The 19,344-nt window shown below is 37.2% G+C and overlaps 1 protein-coding gene across 1 annotated transcript; it reads right to left on the bottom strand.

Moving 5' to 3' along the window:
* Positions 1-690: 690 nt before the first annotated feature.
* LOC114516129 (RRP12-like protein) lies at positions 691-15,063 on the bottom strand. Its single transcript, XM_028535510.1, has 39 exons — positions 14,676-15,063; positions 14,375-14,404; positions 14,212-14,265; positions 13,981-14,057; positions 13,736-13,841; positions 13,443-13,559; positions 13,245-13,368; positions 12,987-13,060; positions 12,841-12,894; positions 12,654-12,752; positions 12,487-12,578; positions 12,075-12,186; positions 11,692-11,789; positions 11,106-11,184; positions 10,830-10,966; positions 10,602-10,643; positions 10,318-10,439; positions 10,128-10,192; positions 9,779-9,829; positions 9,573-9,684; positions 9,319-9,467; positions 9,107-9,174; positions 8,797-8,890; positions 8,507-8,659; positions 8,310-8,390; positions 8,104-8,212; positions 7,853-7,960; positions 7,655-7,758; positions 7,344-7,397; positions 6,729-6,820; positions 6,496-6,610; positions 4,125-4,156; positions 3,844-3,919; positions 3,608-3,713; positions 3,229-3,345; positions 2,887-2,933; positions 1,683-1,781; positions 1,323-1,405; positions 691-1,246 (listed from the first exon to the last, which is right to left on the bottom strand). The coding sequence occupies exons 1-39, from the start codon at positions 14,994-14,996 to the stop codon at positions 1,153-1,155; spliced, it is 3,747 nt and encodes a 1,248-aa protein (XP_028391311.1). The 5' UTR covers positions 14,997-15,063; the 3' UTR covers positions 691-1,152.
* Between the last annotated feature and the right edge of the window lie 4,281 nt (positions 15,064-19,344).

Here is a 19,344-nt window from a genome sequence, read left to right as displayed (position 1 = left end):
ATTTCCGTCTCAAACTTTAAAATCCAAAGTCACTCGAATTCTCAAGTAGTCACAACAAACTTTCGAAATTTACATTTAGAATTAACTAATTTGTTATAATTCATGCTTTTATTGTATTTTCCATAAAAGTCCTCAAATGTTTCTGTAACAATATATAAAAATTAGAGCTACGATATTTACATTTCCGAACCATAAATTATATGAGGTAACTGTTGGTATGCAGCGATGTTGCAATATTTAGGTTTTCTCTTTCAGGGATGCTTATCATGCTTTTATACAAACAAACCGATAAGTTGGGCGGCCATGACGTAGCACATTTTCCTTATTGTTCCTATCGTTTTTTTCAAAGAAAGGTTTCCGTTATAGATTAATTGAAGGCGGACAAAAAATAAAAAAAAGTTCGCTCAAGAGTCAAGCATCTTTTCCCTGAGAATTCCAAGTGCCATGGCCCATGACAGGATATTGAGCAATCATGTCAGTGGGGACTGGTATAACCAGCATTAATCAATTTAGAAGTTCCCGAAATAGTGTAAGGCTTGTCACGGGGTGTCTTAAATCCCAATTAGACTTAAAAACCATAAACATTGAATTGAATTTTTACTGCATGGGATATTTCTTCAAGCTACATTTGGCGGGATTCGCACATTTTATACTTGGTATTAACGAGTTTCAAGCCTACCTCTTTAATGTGACCACCGGTTCAGAAATTTTCACACTTCATACAAGAATCGAAGTGAAGTAAAATTAACCATGCACATCTCTCAAACACAAGGCTGATATACCTCGTTTATTTTATATACTTCAACTACCATTTACCGCATGACAATGCCTTAATTAAGTATAATGTATACAATATTTTTTCAGGCAATTTGAACGTGACTTGAACAAACACTTAAAATTATTACTCCAAATTGAACTCACACCACTAGAATACATATAGCTATACACAACACTATCCTACGGGAAAATGAAAGGATATTGAATACGATATACATCAATTTTAGAAGACAGCCAGACAAGCCTTATTCATAAGCCTAGTTTGCAGAAAATAAAGTGCGTGTCATTCACTATATATAATGTAGAAACGGTTGCATGAAATAATGTCAGTTGATATATAATTATAATTATCAAGTAATGATATCTTATATGACTTTATTTCCTCCTGTTTGTTTTCTTGGATTTCTGGACGCCCCTTTTCGCCCCTTTCACAATTCCTTTGAACTGTCCCGACATTTTGGCGCGTTTTCTAAAACGAACAAAAGATTAGGAGTACCTTGAAAAACTCATGAAAGATGTGCTGGGAGAGAGTTACATGTAAATACCTTTTGTTCAAAGATTGTGTATTGAGAGGAAGGTAGGCATACGGATCTGGTTTCCCCTTCTTTTTCACGTCACCGCCAGCTTTCTACATGAAGAAAGATTAACGACGTTTAATTTTTATGGCGGCCCTGTTTTGTTGAGAAATTCCGCCAGCGAGGCAGGAACCTTTCTTAATCATAATACCGTGGACGACGAGGCCTTCTTTTGGCAAGCGGAGAAGTTTTCTCATTTACTTTAGCTAGTTAAAGAATCGATTATGTTGGTTGTCGTTGGGATACGATTGAGCATATAATGAAGAATGGAGAGGAGTGTCTCGCCAGGATTTGCCAACAACACCAATTTGACTAGATTACGCTCATTACCTTCGCCCGATATTCTTCACCAAACTCTCCGCTATGTTTTGATCGTTTACCAAAAGTATCTTCCATTTCATCTTCTTCCATCATCTTCCTCTTGTTTCCCTATACGTGAAAATGAAACCAAAATAACTTCGTGTCCGGTATCAAAAACGCGCACGCGGGCACGATCACGCAAGCAATCATATGACGTCATAGAGAAGTGAATTCCTCCAGTGTCCGGAAAGGAACTTTCCATTCCAACTTTTGCTTTCTGAAGCAAACGGAAACGAAACAATCCTTGATAAAAGGCGGCAAACAAGGATAGTTCAACCGTAGAAAGGCCAGCGTTTATGGTAGGTTTTTTCGGTTGTTGTTTTAAATGTTTTCAAACCCAATTTCCCCTTTATTTCCATGCAAAGTGTTCATCAAACCAGAACGAGCTATTCATTGACTGTGTCGTTTGACAATGACCTTGAAATATATATATTTGGTCGAAATAATGCTGTAAACCTAAGGTCTTGTTTACATTTATTATTTCGACATTTTTCGTTTACAGTTAAAAAAGCCAAGGTAGTTTTGGATAATGTGGCAAGCGAAACAGTTCCTGGCAAACCGTCCTAAAACAAGTCTCTTTCTGGGCACGACTTTGTTTCTTGGCTCTTTACCTATCACAATATTCGCAAGTATCGTTCTTTGTGTATCCCTAGCCCTCGGCGCAGCGTTTATCTTATTACAGGGCACTGTTTTGGTCGTTACACTCGCGGGTCTAACGACGACGCTCGCCGGGCCGATTTGCGTAGCGGCAATCGTGACCCTGGTATTTTATGCCGGACGGAGGTTTCTTCTCGCGTTACGACGTCTACGCTTAGGCATGCTAACCTCATCAAGACAGATCTTAGAAAAATTTCAGTTGCACCCGGGATATGAGGCCAATACCCGGAACAAAGACGGGCACATTCCACCGGGAGAAGGTCCCGGGGATAAAACGCCGAAGGTTAAGCACTACAAATGCGAGTTTTGTCGCGCGCATCGACACGACCTTTGCGTGTCGCGGAAACGGCCGCAAACCAAGTCAATACGGAACGCTGGCCAACAGACGGCTCAATCAGAAACCGGAGAAGACACGTAGATACGTCATATAAGCCATAATAAAAGTAAGAGAGACGCAACAAAACAACATCTATTGTTACCATTAAATATTTTGAAAAAACACAACGAATGAACGAACCTTTAACGGCGGTTCCATCTCAGTGTCTTCGCTTAATACTGGCGAACCTAGCACAAAATAGTTTGAAATTCTTAACATAAGTTTACGCGATATTGTAAAGAGTGTTCAGAAAAAGCATTAGGATTGATTGGCTTTCTCTTGTGCTTTGGGGTTTTTCCTCCGGTATATGGGTTTATCTTCCGGTCGTAGCCTGTTTAACACAGTCACCGCTGACAATGAGGGCAGAAGGTCAATCAGTGGTAGGCTGTTATAGGACACTTCTGTTATCTAGCTATGTAAAAAACGAGGTTTTCTATGGGAATTAGTGTACGAGAGTTAGGAGTAATTTCTCGCGTTTCTTACCTAAACGTTTTTCTAAATTCTTGGAACTTTCTTCCTTGTCTTCGGGTATAATCAAGCGGCCATCTTCGGCCACCTCAAATCCGGAATCTCTCGACCTTCTGTTGACTGGAGCAGTTGCTGCAAGATATTGGACAACTTAGACCACCTTAACTGTTGAATGCAGATAAAACTAGGGTGTATCATAATATATTTGGGACATCCCTCCCTGCACGACCGTTGGCGAATGTCAGTCAGGACGGGGGTGAGAACCATATCTGAATTCATCCTCGACATGCATTACCACTAACATCATATATCGTTATCGTCGCTAAAACCAAAACCTGCACAATACGTAATACCCTCGATCTTCGACTACACCACAAAAAGAAGATGTACAAACCTGTAACATGTTGAGAAATACTTGAACTCAGTAAATCAAGAGGTTCGTCAGGTTCATCTTCACGAATGAATGCTTTAGAAAAAGGCGGCTTCTTCGATTTTTGGTCCTGAAAATTTCACGCAAAAAATCACACAATCATCTCTCTTATGGGATTATATGTTCCGAAATAATAAAATGCATCACTTTCTTCATTAAAGCCTGAAAATATGTGGGAAAATGTGGATCTAAATGTTCACCTTTCTGGTTGAGAAAGCTGTCTCGCCATCATCATCATCATTTTCATCGTCAGATCCAAACATAAGTTCCTCATAACTACATATAAAAACACAAGTTCATTTGCAAACTATCATGCAGGCAGCCATGTTGGAAAGAATCCTTATGGCGAAAACATAGCGCTCTCAAAAGAGATGCTTGGTTTAACAGTTTAGGATTCGTTTCGTGTAATTTCACCTTGTATGAAGATTGCTTCAAAATACTGGTTACAATGGCACGATATCGACTGAATTATGAAACTGACCTGTCAATCTTTGAACGCTTTTCATCAGGTTTCTAAACCGTAAAAAATGGAAACTCTTATAACGTGAGTGAATTTTACTCTTCTAACGTGAGTAACTTTACTCTTCTAACGTGAGTAACTTTACTCTTCTAACGTGAGTAACTTTACTCTTCTAACGTGAATAACTTTACTCTTCTAACGTGAGTAACTTTACTCTTCTAACGTGAGTGAATTTTACTCTTCTAACGTGAGTAACTTTACTCTTCTAACGTGAGTAACTTTACTCTTCTAACGTGAGTAACTTTACTCTTCTAACGTGAGTAACTTTACTCTTCTAACGTGAGTAACTTTACTCTTCTAACGCGAGTAACTTTACTCTTCTAACGTGAGTAACTTTACTCTTCTAACGTGAGTAACTTTACTCTTCTAACGTGAGTAACTTTACTCTTTTAACGTGAGTAACTTTACTCTTCTAACGTGAGTAACTTTACTCTTCTAACGTGAGTAATTTTACTCTTCTAACGCGAGTAACTTTACTCTTCTAACGTGAGTAACTTTACTCTTCTAACGTGAGTAACTTTACTCTTCTAACGTGAGTAACTTTACTCTTCTAACGTGAGTAACTTTACTCTTCTAACGTGAGTAACTTTACTCTTCTAACGTGAGTAACTTTACTCTTCTAACGTGAGTAACTTTACTCTTCTAACGTGAGTAACTTTACTCTTCTAACGTGAGTAATTTTACTCTTCTAACGTGAGTAATTTTACTCTTCTAACGTGAGTAACTTTACTCTTCTAACGTGAGTAACTTTACTCTTCTAACATGAGTAACTTTACTCTTCTAACGTGAGTAACTTTACTCTTCTAACGTGAGTAACTTTACTCTTCTAATGTGAGTAACTTTACTCTTATAACGTGAGTAACTTTACTCTTCTAACTTGAGTAACTTTACTCTTCTAACGTGAGTAACTTTATTCTTCTAACGTGAGTAACTTTACTCTTCTAACGTGAGTAACTTTACTCTTCTAACGTGAGTAACTTTACTCTTCTAACGTGAGTAACTTTACTCTTCTAACGTGAGTAACTTTACTCTTCTAACGTGAGTAACTTTACTCTTCTAACGTGAGTAATTTTACTCTTCTAACGTGAGTAATTTTACTCTTCTAACGTGAGTAACTTTACTCTTCTAACGTGAGTAACTTTACTCTTCTAACATGAGTAACTTTACTCTTCTAACGTGAGTAACTTTACTCTTCTAACGTGAGTAACTTTACTCTTCTAATGTGAGTAACTTTACTCTTATAACGTGAGTAACTTTACTCTTCTAACTTGAGTAACTTTATTCTTCTAACGTGAGTAACTTTACTCTTCTAACGTGAGTAACTTTACTCTTCTAACGTGAGTAACTTTACTCTTCTAACGTGAGTAACTTTACTCTTCTAATGTGAGTAACTTTACTCTTCTAACGTGAGTAACTTTACTCTTCTAACGTGAGTAACTTTACTCTTCTAACGTGAGTAACTTTACTCTTCTAACGTGAGTAACTTTACTCTTCTAACGTGAGTAACTTTACTCTTCTAACGTGAGTAACTTTACTCTTCTAACGTGAGTAACTTTACTCTTCTAACGTGAGTAATTTTACTCTTCTAACGTGAGTAACTTTACTCTTCTAACGTGAGTAACTTTACTCTTCTAACGTGAGTAACTTTACTCTTCTAACGTGAGTAACTTTACTCTTCTAACGTGAGTAACTTTACTCTTCTAACGTGAGTAACTTTACTCTTCTAACGTGAGTAACTTTACTCTTCTAACGTGAGTAACTTTACTCTTCTAACGTGAGTAATTTTACTCTTCTAACGTGAGTAACTTTACTCTTCTAACGTGAGTAATTTTACTCTTCTAACGTGAGTAACTTTACTCTTCTAACGTGAGTAACTTTACTCTTCTAACGTGAGTAACTTTACTCTTCTAACGTGAGTAACTTTGCTCTTCTAACGTGAGTAACTTTACTCTTCTAACGTGAGTAACTTTATTCTTCTAACGTGAGTAATTTTACTCTTCTAACGTGAGTAATTTTACTCTTTAACAGGGAGTAAATTCTACTCTTGTAACGTGGGTAAATTTTACTCTATAAAGGTGTAAATTCTAATTTCACATATAAAAAACCCACAAAATGGAGTAGGGCCCATGTCAAACGTGGCTCCTCTCATGCGCCGAACCTAAGTCTTTGTTTGTTTAAGCTCGTTTGTATTAGGTTCGGCGCATGAGAAGAGAGACGTTTGTTCTAAGCCTAAATGTTTGCGCACGTTTTTTTTGAAAAACCGACTCTAGGCGAGAATCGGTTGTTGCAAAACGTGGGTCAAGGGAAAACAATGTGTTCAAACGCATCTTACCATTCTATTGCTGTAACCTTCGCTCTTTTTACGTTTTCCTCTCTCGACCCGTTTGTGAATATTTCGAACAAATTTACGATGTTTCTCAGGCACCAAACCGTGAATAACCTTAAATCTAAAACACAAATTCGTTCGCTTGTTTTATCGACTTGTTTGAGTATCCACCATGAGCCATGTACGCAAAAATCATTGTTTTGGTTCTTCCAGAACTCGTCTCCAAGACTCCAACTCACCCGAATTTCCTGATCAGTCTTTCAAACAACACCTGAGCTTTGAAACGAAACTTATTTCTACTATCCTCGTTCCAGTTAACAAGACTCGACACCTAAAAATACATGACCTTGTTTATTACACTTCCCTAATTCTTTGGCGCATCTTGTGTTCTCTCTCTACACGTATCACTGATCTGGTCTTCTTGTAGCGATATTCCACAATATACGGCTTGGCATGTCATTTAGACATTTACTTACAGCTACTGTAGGTCATCCTATACTAAACATGTTTACTCGTTCGGGGGAATGATTGATCATAGGCCATAGCTATATATACACTTGAACACTTTATAGTGAGGGTAATATGACCTCGCCGTTATCTTTCAAGCAAAGCAGCCAGCATCCCTTTTCATCGTTTTGACTGTACGGCTTGCATGCAAGAACTTCGCCCAAATTTCGTATGTTTTCATTTAAAACGATTTGAACAATGACATCGTGAGATTGATGCAGCTAACTATGAGTTAATATATAGGAGAAGATGTATACATACATGAAATCCCGTGAAAATTTAAATTTCATGCATTTGGGCTGTTTAACGATTATCTTAGAATTCCGTCTATTCCGTAATTCACTTACTAAATCTTGAAGGAATGGCGCGAATTCGTCAGCGCTTGTTACGCTTATGGCGACCTAAAATAAAGGCATGGTTTCTGCTGTTAACTTTGCACAATTCAATACAAACAATTCATCACAACATTAACGACAGTTTACGGCTTTCCACGCGAGGCGGGAAATTTTCTTTCGAGTTTCTTTTCAATTGTGCATGATCAGACAAGTGAATCTGCTTCGGTCGATTCTCACAATTTTAAAGAAAATTGAGCGAAATATTTCGTTCGATCGCAGATTTCCGCCTGATATATATTGGAGAAAACCGCTCTAAGACGCACCTTAAAAAACCCAAGAGCTGATTTAACTACTTCTCGTTTGTTCGACAGCAAAAGGTTGGTCAATGTCTTAATAAGCTGGTCGAGAACTTGTACCGAGTAAGAACCTAAAACCAAATTTGAAGCCATTATTAACCAGTTAAATAGAACCATATCAAACTAGCTGTTTTACCCAATTTGATATGAGACCAAAAACCTCACCTCTGTATTCATACACGATTTTCGAAATTGCTATGATTGTTCCGCTGACCATGTTAGGTGAGCCACCAAAACCAGCTACTAATGTTTCCAAATAGTTCTCAATGCAAGCTACAAATTAAACAGAGCGTTGACTGCCATTAAAGCCAAGAAAATCAGGCATTGGGGAAACAAAAATATCAGATTTGATCGCTTCATCAGTTAAGCTGACTAAAAGAACCATTAAATTCTTGAAATCTATATCATGCGCCCACCTTGAGTACTTTGGTCTGAACAGCGGATATATGTTTCTGCTATTTCAACTAATAACTTCAAAGAGGCTATTCTCGCCTTCGAGTTCACTTCTTTCACAGACAGTATAACCTTTTGTGATGTAAACAAAATATCGAATCAATATGATTTCACACAAAACATATGAATTCTATTGAATGTACGCTTGCATGTACCAAGAAAGATTTACCTCCGGTATAATTGCATTCAAGAATACTTCTTGACCCGGCTGAAGTTTCTTCACAACTTGTATAAGACATCGCAGACGAGGCTAGAATGACATGCAAACGATATTGAAGAATAAAATGTCTCACGTAATCATTCACAGGTTGGTAAAATGCATGCAAAGACTATAGGTTTTTATAACTGTCCTTCACATATCATTACCGCTTTTGAAACGGAAGATGCAGTGGTTAAATTTTTCGTCAAAACATCCTGGATTTTTGTGAGGTGACTCGTGCTAAATTCATCCGCAGATTTTGAGCTGCAAATTTCCTCCAACACTCGATAGGACTTCTTCTGAAGTCTTGTGTCTTTTGCCTGCAATTTGAAGCGAATAATCGCATGCTCAATTACTCTTTAGACATGCATATGTCATGCACAACACCAATCTTTATAAACTATGCCAGTGTTGCAATATATTAATCCAATTAATATGTGTATTCCACATCACTCACTTTTAACCAAGGCACTATGGTTTTGTATAAACCTTTAACAGACTCTTTATCCAAATACTGAACCATAGAAATCACCAAGTCCATCAACAAATGTCTAAAACCAATTAAACAATGTCTTTTGATCATCGTATTACCATGGATAATAAAATCTGTCTTTTAACTATCCATGGTATTACTAAACGCTTCGGTAGTTTACATGCATAGGTTCCCAACAGCTTGCAGTAAGATACCAAAGATTACATTGAAAAAGATGTTATAAAGTCATAAAATTCCTTTGAAAACTAGTTGTTTCAACTATCAAACAGCTCACCTCTTTTCTTGAGGTGTTTCATCAGGCTTCGCTTTCTCGACTGCCTTTTGAAAGAACTGTTTTATCAGCTGAAAGAAGAAAAGCACCGAGTCTATTACTTTGGCCTTCGTAAACCATGTATACTGTACGATTTATGACGGAATATAATGAAGACCAACAGCAGGACGCTTAACTTAGGATCTGAGGGAGCCAATTCTGTATATACACTATACCTGTTGATCCGTGATTTGAAGATAACACTTCAAGGTCTGTAAGATGGGTAGAGAAATTGAGTCGTTCTTCTCTTCAAAAGACGTATAAATATTAAAGAGGATGGGAAGATAGTTCTTGGCAAATCTTGACAATTCCTTGATATTCTCCTCTGTGAAACATAAAAAAACAATGCATGAGAATTAACATACTCCAGTGGTAGACTCATATCTACTGTACGTCGCCTCCTGAGAGATGTAATTCGTGCATTACGAACCGTTATCAAGATTTTTCGAGATTAGAATTCGAATTGTTTGGCAAATCCTTGGCCGCAGTTCCGCTCTCTCGTTCAACATTGATCCTAAAGTTTTCGCCACAGATTTGAAATTCTATAAGGGAAGATTGTATATGGAATAAAGCAATGTTATGCAGATATAACAAATTAATATTGAACTAGAGAGAAATGAAATATGGGGTTTTAACCTGAATTAGGTCTGTCGGCTTGGTGCAAAACGCAGGCATAAGATCCCAAATCTGAGAAAATAAAAGAGCGAGGAATGATTCATTGCAAACGTAATTCGTCACACATAAACGAAGGAACCTTTACTGAACACTGTTCATGCTGTTGACAGATATTCTGTTTTCATTCTCGTCTGAATGGATGGTCGAGCATTAAAAGTTGCAAAAAGCTGCGGGTGTGCGGGTAAAACCAAGGAAAATGATGTGAAATTGAGCACCCTGGAGCACCCGATTCAATAGTGGAAACAAATACTTCTGCAATCATCTAGAAATGTATGGCACTACGACAAGTGTTTCCACTGAAGTTTTTTACCTGTGACGATAATGTGTCCAGAACTTTCGCCTCTAACTCACTACCTCCGTTTCTTAGATTTTCAGCTGTTAACACAAAACAACACACTCTTTTTATATAATAACTGCATTTTACACGGAAAGAGGAAATAACGGCCGTTTGTCACAGCTTATAATATATGGAGTATTTATTTCTACCAGGTTTTTTTTACCTTTCGCTAGCAGGGAGTTTGCAAGCGGCAAAAGCTTTTGAAAGAAATAAACCATCTCCGTTTCCTGCACATGGTCCCTCATAACTGGCAACAACCAACTTCTTGGAAACTCGTACACATTTCTTAAAAAAAATTAAACTTATTACTAATAGGAAGAGTTGATGCTGACCACGAACTTTGCAACCAAAGTAATCCGAATTTCCCAAATGAATTAGGGGATGGAGGGATGTTCGACTACGAGAGAGAGTTCAATTTATCCATCCAGTTAATTTCATCTTACTTACGTGTCTTTTTCCAAATCCAAAGGAACAACACTTAATACAAATCTGAAAGTGAATCAATCATAAACATTTGCATGTATACAGTAAACTTTTTATACGTTTTAATATTGAAATCAAACAGTATTGGTGGGCATGAAATTGCTCATTTGCGCATAGTTTTTATTAAAGCTATATTTTAGTGTTATTTTTTATTGAATTATCTTATTTTTGTAAGCAGTGTCTTTGTCTTACTTTGGCCCAATAGTTTGAAATGCCGTTCCGACAGTTTTCGCGATTTCTTTACGACACCGAATGCCATGGCTGTTGTGAAGATTACACAGCGATATGAGGCATTTCTTCAGCCTTTCTGGACACAACTTGCCAAATATCTGAAAAAGCAACCAAGTAGATACCATGACCTTCTACAATATCACACACACCACACATTAACACACATTACCACACACTTACTGTGCATGTACACCTTGCATTAACATACTAACTTTACTATCATTTAAAATACTTTACCTGAATAAATTTGCTTGTAACATCAAGTATCAAACTCCAAGATTCCTGATATCTCAATTTCAATCCGGACTCGAGACATCTGAAAATAATTTTGATGTCAAAGTGTAAACCAAGGCTACCCCTTTTTTGCCGCGGTTAAGATCAGCAATACCGATAGGTTTCATCACTGACATGTAAATATGAATAACAAGCTCAAACTAGCCTAAAGCCGGTTTTCCAATAGCGATATTTTTCGCGCGAAGCGACTTTATTGCTTTGTATTTGAACAATATGTTCCAAATGGTTGCAGTTGAAATGTCGCTTCGCGCGAAAAATATCGCTAGTGGAAAACCGGCTTAAAGCCTGGTTTCCATTTGGCCCTATTTGGCATGGTGGATGATGTGATCGAATGTATTTCTATGCGTGTGCAGTCAACAATGAGCGATTAGATGCAACAATAAAGACAACGTTACATCTGGACTATTTTTCATCGATGAAAATGACTTGATCACGAAATGGAGACCGCGCTTAACTTTGAAGGGATATGATTGTTAGAGGCTTAGAACGCATGGATGAAAGGCTTCTTTGATTTAAATTTTTAGCCTACCGTAATATTATCAGCACAGGAGAAGTAGAGACTTCCATGTTTTCCAAATCTTTGCATAACTTTACAGCAACCGGAGCAATGCATTCTTCCAGCATGCACTATGACGGTACAATTTTAAAAGACTTGGTTACAAACATTTAAATTTTTTCATAAAGAAATTAAAGAATAATTCTTTTCATTAACCACACAATATAATTATAAAGTAATCATGCGGTTGAAGGAAATAAATTGAGACGAAAGCGTATTTTTCTATCTTTGTTTATAATCGGTTTCTCGTTGGGGGAAAACAGGCCGTGCATGCAAATATCCTTTCAACTCCTTCTGGATAAGAAAAACAGTTGCATGCAGCTTAATGTGGGCCGAAACAATTGTTGCTGACAAACCTTCATTGCATTGGCAGCTGTCGTCCTGACAACCGAGTGATGGGACAGTAGAAACGTCATGCATAATGAGAACAGTTTAACACATGAATCAGCACACAGTTCTGCGTTTAACCTGAAATATTTGAATAATGATCATTCATTAGTCTTGAAATCGTTCATCAGGCCAAACTGTATCTCAATTGCACTTTTTAAGCATTTGAAACCCCAGTTGCATAGAACTTCAAGTCTAACCATTTTGCACTCGCGTCGTCTTTTATAACTTTTACTAGAAGTATATACGTTAATTCTGTTCGTTTTAATGTTATCATAATAATTTTAAAGAGGAAACTCAGCGTTTAACTTGATTTTAAGAAGAATGAAGATTGGAATCTGGTATATTCAACTCTACATGAAATTACCAAACTTTTCATACTTTTGGAAGCTGCAATAAGCTTTTTCCATAAGCGTTAACCAGGCAATTGCTTGCTGCTCGTCAACTGCATTTGGTTGATAGTCAAAGAGAGCCTAAAAAATATTAAGAATCGAAGCTTCAATGGTAAAAAAAAAGGCTTTTGTTATATTTTATCAGCCCTTGCTTACATTAATCAGTTGTCCGTTAAGGTCGGATGTGACGGTTGTTGATCCAGGATTTCCTTCAAACATGTTGTGCAGAACTTGCATGCAATTCATGGATAACATCTAGAATTGATTTTAGCATTGTTAACACTAAGTATTATGCGAGGCAGTAAAGGTGCATGAATGAAATTCTCTGAATGATTGTACGTACAATATTTCCAAATGTCATAAGCTTCAGCATTGTTTCACACAGTGATTTCACTTGCTAAATGAGAAAAACAAGAGAAACTTTACATAAGCTTGATATGCACTGCCTGCTGTGTCTGTGTTCAGATTACCTAAATTCACTGTGCTTACCTGACAGGGTAATGATAGCATTATATTTCTCAATAGTCCAAGAATATGAAGAACTGACACTGCTTGAGCAGTCCCTGAAACATGTTTAAAACTGCTGCATGAAAAAATGCAAAAAGTTGATAGCCATGCTTAACAAATTGTCAGCTGTCAGTATAGACCTCCACTGGGGCACGAAGGATAATGCTTTGGCATAATTCATAACATTCTTTAAAGGAGAGTCTTTAAAATATTCAAGTTGATGTCACAATATTATGATACCTTTATATTTCTCAAGTTCTTGAATACAAAATTTGCTTGTTGCCTGACATGCAGGGTGAAATTCAGAACCATTAGGCCTTGACCTGATTATTTCAGCAACCGACTCATGTGAACATTTTCGCACCTTTAACAAAAAGATTAGCTTTGTTACAGTATGCAGTACAGTTCCTAAACTATAAGAAAGTTAAATATAAAAACCTTTGGTTTAGGATGGACAGTGAAGCTTAACAGTCCTTGGTATGACTTTAAAGTTGAGGGCTCTGACCAAATGGCTGCTTCTTGGGCCTTCAAAGCAGTTGACAAGCATGTGACAAGCTATAAAGATGAAAATAATTAGTCAATATTGTGCAGTTAAGTGCAATTTATATCAGCTGATATCCAGAGTAATAAAGTTTTTCAGAAGCCAGTGAAGTCAGATATTTTGACACTTCAATGTAACATCCAATGATTTCAGGTCACAACATGGCTGAATTTCATTAAAGAATACTTACAGACTTCAGTAGTGCTGTTGACTGCGAGTCTGATTTGACAGCCAGGATACTCAAAAGCACCTGACATATGGCTGAAAACTTCACCTGTAAAACTGACTGAGGGACTCTAGGAGTGAAAGAAGTAATAATGCAAAAAACTCACTGGCAACATTTTTTTATTTTAAGAGATTGAAACCACAATTGAACATCTGCCTGCCAAGATAATTATCTATAGTTCTTTATATTATAATAATTTCAGTCTGTACCTTTTTATTACAAGAGCAAGAAGAAAGGCAATGGCAGATAAAGACTTGTCATCCTCTGTTGTTTCAAGAGCAGTCATCTGACAACAAGATTAATGACAACATATTAAGCATAAAAGGACCAGAGTAATACAAGATACAATTAAGCTACATGAACATGGCAACAACCTTATTCCTTGGTACAGTGATCTGTAATCTGTGTCTGAATTAAGGAATGAAACATATTAAACCTACCAACGCTGCAAAATATTCTGTTTCTGTTTCATTGCCACCATTTTTTCTTATCACCTTAAAATTTAAAATGCATTGTTATAACTGTCTACAACATCCAATTCGATCTGAACTGGACCAATAGTAATTAAATTAACTGATGGTACTAATTTTATGAATTATATACCTCAGTAACAGCAGCAAGAACAGCACAAATCTGTAAGAATACAACATCATATTCATAAAACAAAAATGGAGTTTGATCTGCAGGAGTGCAAAAATTTAGGTGGGGGTACCAAAAACAAAGGGGGCACCATCCATTTAGGGAGATGGCCCGACAGGGCAGGTGCAACCAAGTACGTCTCAATGGCATCAGATTACTGCATAGGAATGCATGCTATCATGCTTAGTATTAGTCATAGATTCGAACAATATTCTGCTATTGAAGGTCTAAGAATGCTTCTTCAATAATACAATATTAGTCTTACTTCTTGATGATTGGCCCCTGGTGACTGCCAAAACCTCTTCAAAACACCGGAAAATGTGGGGTTAGAACAATCTGTCAATCCACTAATGCTAACAGTAGCCATAGACCTTCCTGTGGTCTCGGCATCATCCAAAACAGTGCCATCATCGTCTATATTTTCGTTGTGTATAGCCAGAGCCTCGACAGTGAGACCAGATCCTGATTGGCGATCTTGTCTAAACCCCTGCCTTGCAGCGTCTCTATGGGACCTGATCGTTGGGTTAGATGAACAACTTTGTCGTTTGGCCCAGTTTTTCTTCTTAATTTTCCGTATTTTGACCATTTTTTTAAGCTAAATACACGATGCCTTTCTTTGTTGTTTTGGAAAATTTTTCTTCCATGTGAGTACTTGAGCGTGCACCTCTGCCTGGCAGCGGTCGCCTTCCCAGAAATTATGGCTATTTATGTATTAGCATCCCTCCCCTAAGATTATTGTACAACTATGTCAAATCCGGCGAGAAAGTAAACGCTCCAAAGAAAAAAATACTATACCTTGAAGTCAATTCAGAATATGAAGAAAGTATTTGGTTACATTACGCAGTACGCACTGGACAGCATCTTCACTGACCAAAATGTTTGGAGATGAAGGGTTCTGACTTCTGCAATTCTGCTGTTGACTGCCGTGTTGCACCAGTGGCAGTGAACTCAACTACATACTGGAACAATATGTAGATTAATTATGAAACCCAGACCAGTATATAATAGCTGGAGTTCACCGCTGTAATGCACTGTCCATGTCCTGTTAGAGTGTTAGTTCAATTCGTTCGACGCAAGGCAGGGACCGCGGAGCGTTAGGTTGTTCAGCATGTTTGGCGCTCATATACAAACTGTCATTAAACAATATAACCAATGCTTTGGTTATGATGTCAAATTTTTTGACATAGATAACCACGCTGTTTTAATGGTTAAATGCTTGCCCAATGTAAAGTTTCCAGCATGTTTGGCGCTCATATACAAACATTAAACAATATATTCATGCTTTGCTTATGAGTTATGATGTCAATTTTTTTGAAATGGATAACCACGCTGTTTTAATGGTCAAATGCTTGTCCTATGTAAAGTTTCCAGCATGTTTGGCGCTCATATACAAACATTACTGAAACAATATAACCATGCTTTGGTTATGATGTCAAATTTTTTGACATAGATAACCACGCTGTTTTAATGGTCAAATGCTTGTCCTATGTAAAGTTTCCAGCATGTTTGGCGCTCATATACAAACAATAAACAATATAACCATGCTTTGGTTATGGTGTCAAATATTTTGACATGGATAACCACGCTGTTTTAATGGTCAAATGCTTGTCCAATGTAAAGTTTCCAGCATGTTTGGCGCTCATATACAAATATTAAACAATATAACCATGCTTTGGTTATGATGTCAAATATTTTGACATCGATAACCACGCTGTTTTAATGGTCAAATGCTTGTCCTATGTAAAGTTTCCAGCATGTTTGGCGCTCATATACAAACATTATACAATATAACCATGCTTTGGTTATGATGTCAAATATTTTGAAATGGATAACCACGCTGTTTTAATGGTCAAATGCTTGTCCAATGTAAAGTTTCCAGCATGTTTGGCGCTCATATACGAACATTAAACAATATAACCATATTTTGGTTATGATGTGAAATATTTTGAAATGGATAACCACGCTGTTTTAATGGTCAAATGCTTGTCCAATGTAAAGTTTCCAGCATGTTTGGCGCTCATATACAAACTGTCATTAAACAATATAACCATGCTTTGGTTATGATGTCAAATATTTTGAAATGGATAACCACGCTGTTTTAATGGTCAAATGCTTGCCCTATGTAAAGTTTCCAGCATTTTGGCGCTTGTATTGCTTGTAAATTTGAGCGAACTAAAAAATATTCGAAATTAAAGACTAATTACGGAAAAATTATTGGTATGGGGCTAAAGCCAAGCGAGCCACCCTGCTCCGCGGTCCCTGCAAGGGCATTTTCCTAACTTAGGTGGTACTCGTGCAGAGGGTTAACTACGACTGGCTGTGGTCTGCCTTGGAAACATCAAGGAAAATATAGTCCAGATACAACGAACGAAGCAAACAGACCATAAGAGAGGAATGTGTTACGAAGTACGTGAGAGAGCGCTAGCAACAGTGTTGTCGTCTGAGGTATGTTCTGGGGTAGCTTGATCCACCACAGGTCTGGGATTTGGAGTCACATTTTTGGTTATTGGTACCTGTTGTGGTATTGCTTTATCTAGCTGGGGTGGTGATAAATCAGGTGATGAGCCGGGTGGCTGGCTTATGATTACAACCCAGCCATAGGCCTTCGGACGCTGTGGATGATTCCGTAATATCAGTTCCTGTGGTGTAGGACTGTTGGAAAAAATTTAAGAGCATCATGATCTGTATAAAGCAACCAGCAACCTGCATGGCGGTGGGAAACTAATGAACTAATCTCTTTATTAACTTGATTCTTGAACATTTACTGAACGGTGAAAAGAATCGATATGAATCCAGCCCACAGCCACAGGCGCAGTCGAGTTCCAGTACTCTAATGACTTTTACTTTCGGTAATTGACTTCAAAATATCGTTCTATAGGTATCATCATAATTTTTTTATGGTTTTAAGTTCAATCAGTTCGCATAATCACATTACTAAACGGCATTTCTTCTATTGTAACTGACTTGGTTTTCAATGAACTAAATTTCACAGGTCCTTGATTTATCACCAGTTTTTATAGCTGAACGAGTTCTTAATCTATGTCTTAATCAACCTGTAAAAATAAATTATTATAGGCAATTGTAAATATAGAAAAATATAGATAAAATAACATTGCAAATACTGAGCTATTCAGTTATTTTGGTAAGTTCTTTAAAATGTTTCATCGTGTTTCACCTCGCTTGGTTAAACCTTTCCTCTGCCTATACGCATGATGACTCATTGCGTTGTGTATATGAAAAGCATTATATTTTGTTCTATATATAACTGAGTATCTGAAATATCAGAATTTAGGAAAAATACGGGATATAACAAACAACTTATTACTGTAAAAACTGACTAAAACTCGACTATGCATCATTGAACATATATCTAATCAAGTTCGTGCATGCATGTAGATCGTGTAAATATTCGTCTCGTGCTTGTCTTAACTTGTGCTGGTACCCAGTGTGAATGGTGAATGAGAAATCTCATGCCTCATAAGCACGGCATGACTCATAAGACATATATGCACAAATAATTGAAGTGTGAAACCATAGATGAACAATCTGATTCCTATATTCTCGTTGGAGCTAGGAAAGACGAATTCTCAACTCTTGAAAAGTGCTGAGTTTTGGTATGATGTTGGTCAGAAAGCTGTCCGCTGTTCTCTTCTTTTTGTGCTCATCGCTAGTAATCGGTGAGAGTGTACGAAAGGATTTCAACACAGAAAAGAAAGCCATTGGTGGCCCCCAAGAACCTGAATATATTGCAAAAGAACTTGGTGAGATGGTTCAAAACCTTATCAAGGCTCCGGGTAGAAGAGATATAGGTAGGTTTCAGTTGGCAAGGAGTTTCGTCATTACACCAGGGGAGAGGGAAAACTATGGAAGCTTTCCTTTAATTAAGCACCCAAAATGGTTAAACCGCGGTCATGCATGTTTTGAACATTATTATTATTATTTTTTATATATTTTTATTTCTCATTCGTTATAATCGAAAATAAAGTTTCCATTACTATTATATATTATTATTATTTTTACTTGTATAAGTCGTGTCCACTGACCTATACTATAGAATAGGTCAGTGGTCGCATCTTATTTTCTCTCGTTTAAATGGCCCAAATGTACTAAAATGCAAGAAAAAACATTAAATGCTTCCAAGACGGCAATTTTGCGATGTTATTTGGACATTCAAAGTCGCACTGGTTTTATAATTACTTTAACATAAAGTCGGAAATATATCATGCAAAATTATTGTCTTGTTTTATATAACTTTACTCATATCTTAGGCTTGACTGATGTTCTTTGATGCATGCGACCATGCAATAAGTTTTTTATATATATTCGTGTTACATGAGCCTTTCTCTGCACGTTTTTTTAAAATATATAGGCCAGTTTGCGTATCTATATCTACAGCCGATAACATCAGAGGTCATAACTCTGAAAAACCAAGATGTTAAGAGAATTTTAGAAGGAGCTGAAGGAACCAAAGAAATTCCAGCATACGTTTGGCCCGCAAAAAACGTGCAGAGCAATTTCAGGCTAGCTACACCTGATTATAGCCAACCTACAGCAACGAACCACGGCCACTCAGAGTATCAACTGTTAGTTCAAAATGGAATGACCTCGATGATAAACGAATTTAAAGAAGCAAATCATAAAGAGTGTCCACAATATATAATCCTCTATTCCGAGCTCCTACCCTGCTCCTATCCACCAAACCCAGTGGCAACAGAACCGCGTTGTTCTGGCATGGTAACGACAGCAAGAAGAGAGGTCACAGCTGCTTGTCAGAGCAGAACAGCGTTTTACCTCTATACCAGAAGAGAGACGCCTTCAAATGCACCAAAAGCCATGACAAAGTTCATTACCCAATCGAAAGGCGCTTACAAGATAATATGGAAATATCCCACAAAAACACCTATCGAAAAAAGTGTTGAAATGCACAACAGTAA

This window comes from Dendronephthya gigantea, unplaced genomic scaffold, assembly GCF_004324835.1.
Source record: "Dendronephthya gigantea isolate DGI-Jeju-01 unplaced genomic scaffold, DenGig_1.0 000005F, whole genome shotgun sequence".
Taxonomy (NCBI): domain Eukaryota; kingdom Metazoa; phylum Cnidaria; class Anthozoa; order Malacalcyonacea; family Nephtheidae; genus Dendronephthya; species Dendronephthya gigantea.
This window is presented reverse-complemented; position numbering and strand designations above follow the sequence as displayed.

Bases quoted from the DNA above. Each gene is read 5' to 3' on its own strand.
- LOC114516129 (XM_028535510.1), bottom strand. From the start codon at position 14,996: ATGGTCAAAATACGGAAAATTAAGAAGAAAAACTGGGCCAAACGACAA. The intron at 1,782-2,886 runs GTTCGTTCATTC...TTTCACGTATAG, and splicing joins AGATGGAACCGCCGTTAAAG to GGAAACAAGAGGAAGATGAT. The intron at 1,406-1,682 runs GTAATGAGCGTA...TTCTTCATGTAG, and splicing joins GTGAAGAATATCGGGCGAAG to AAAGCTGGCGGTGACGTGAA.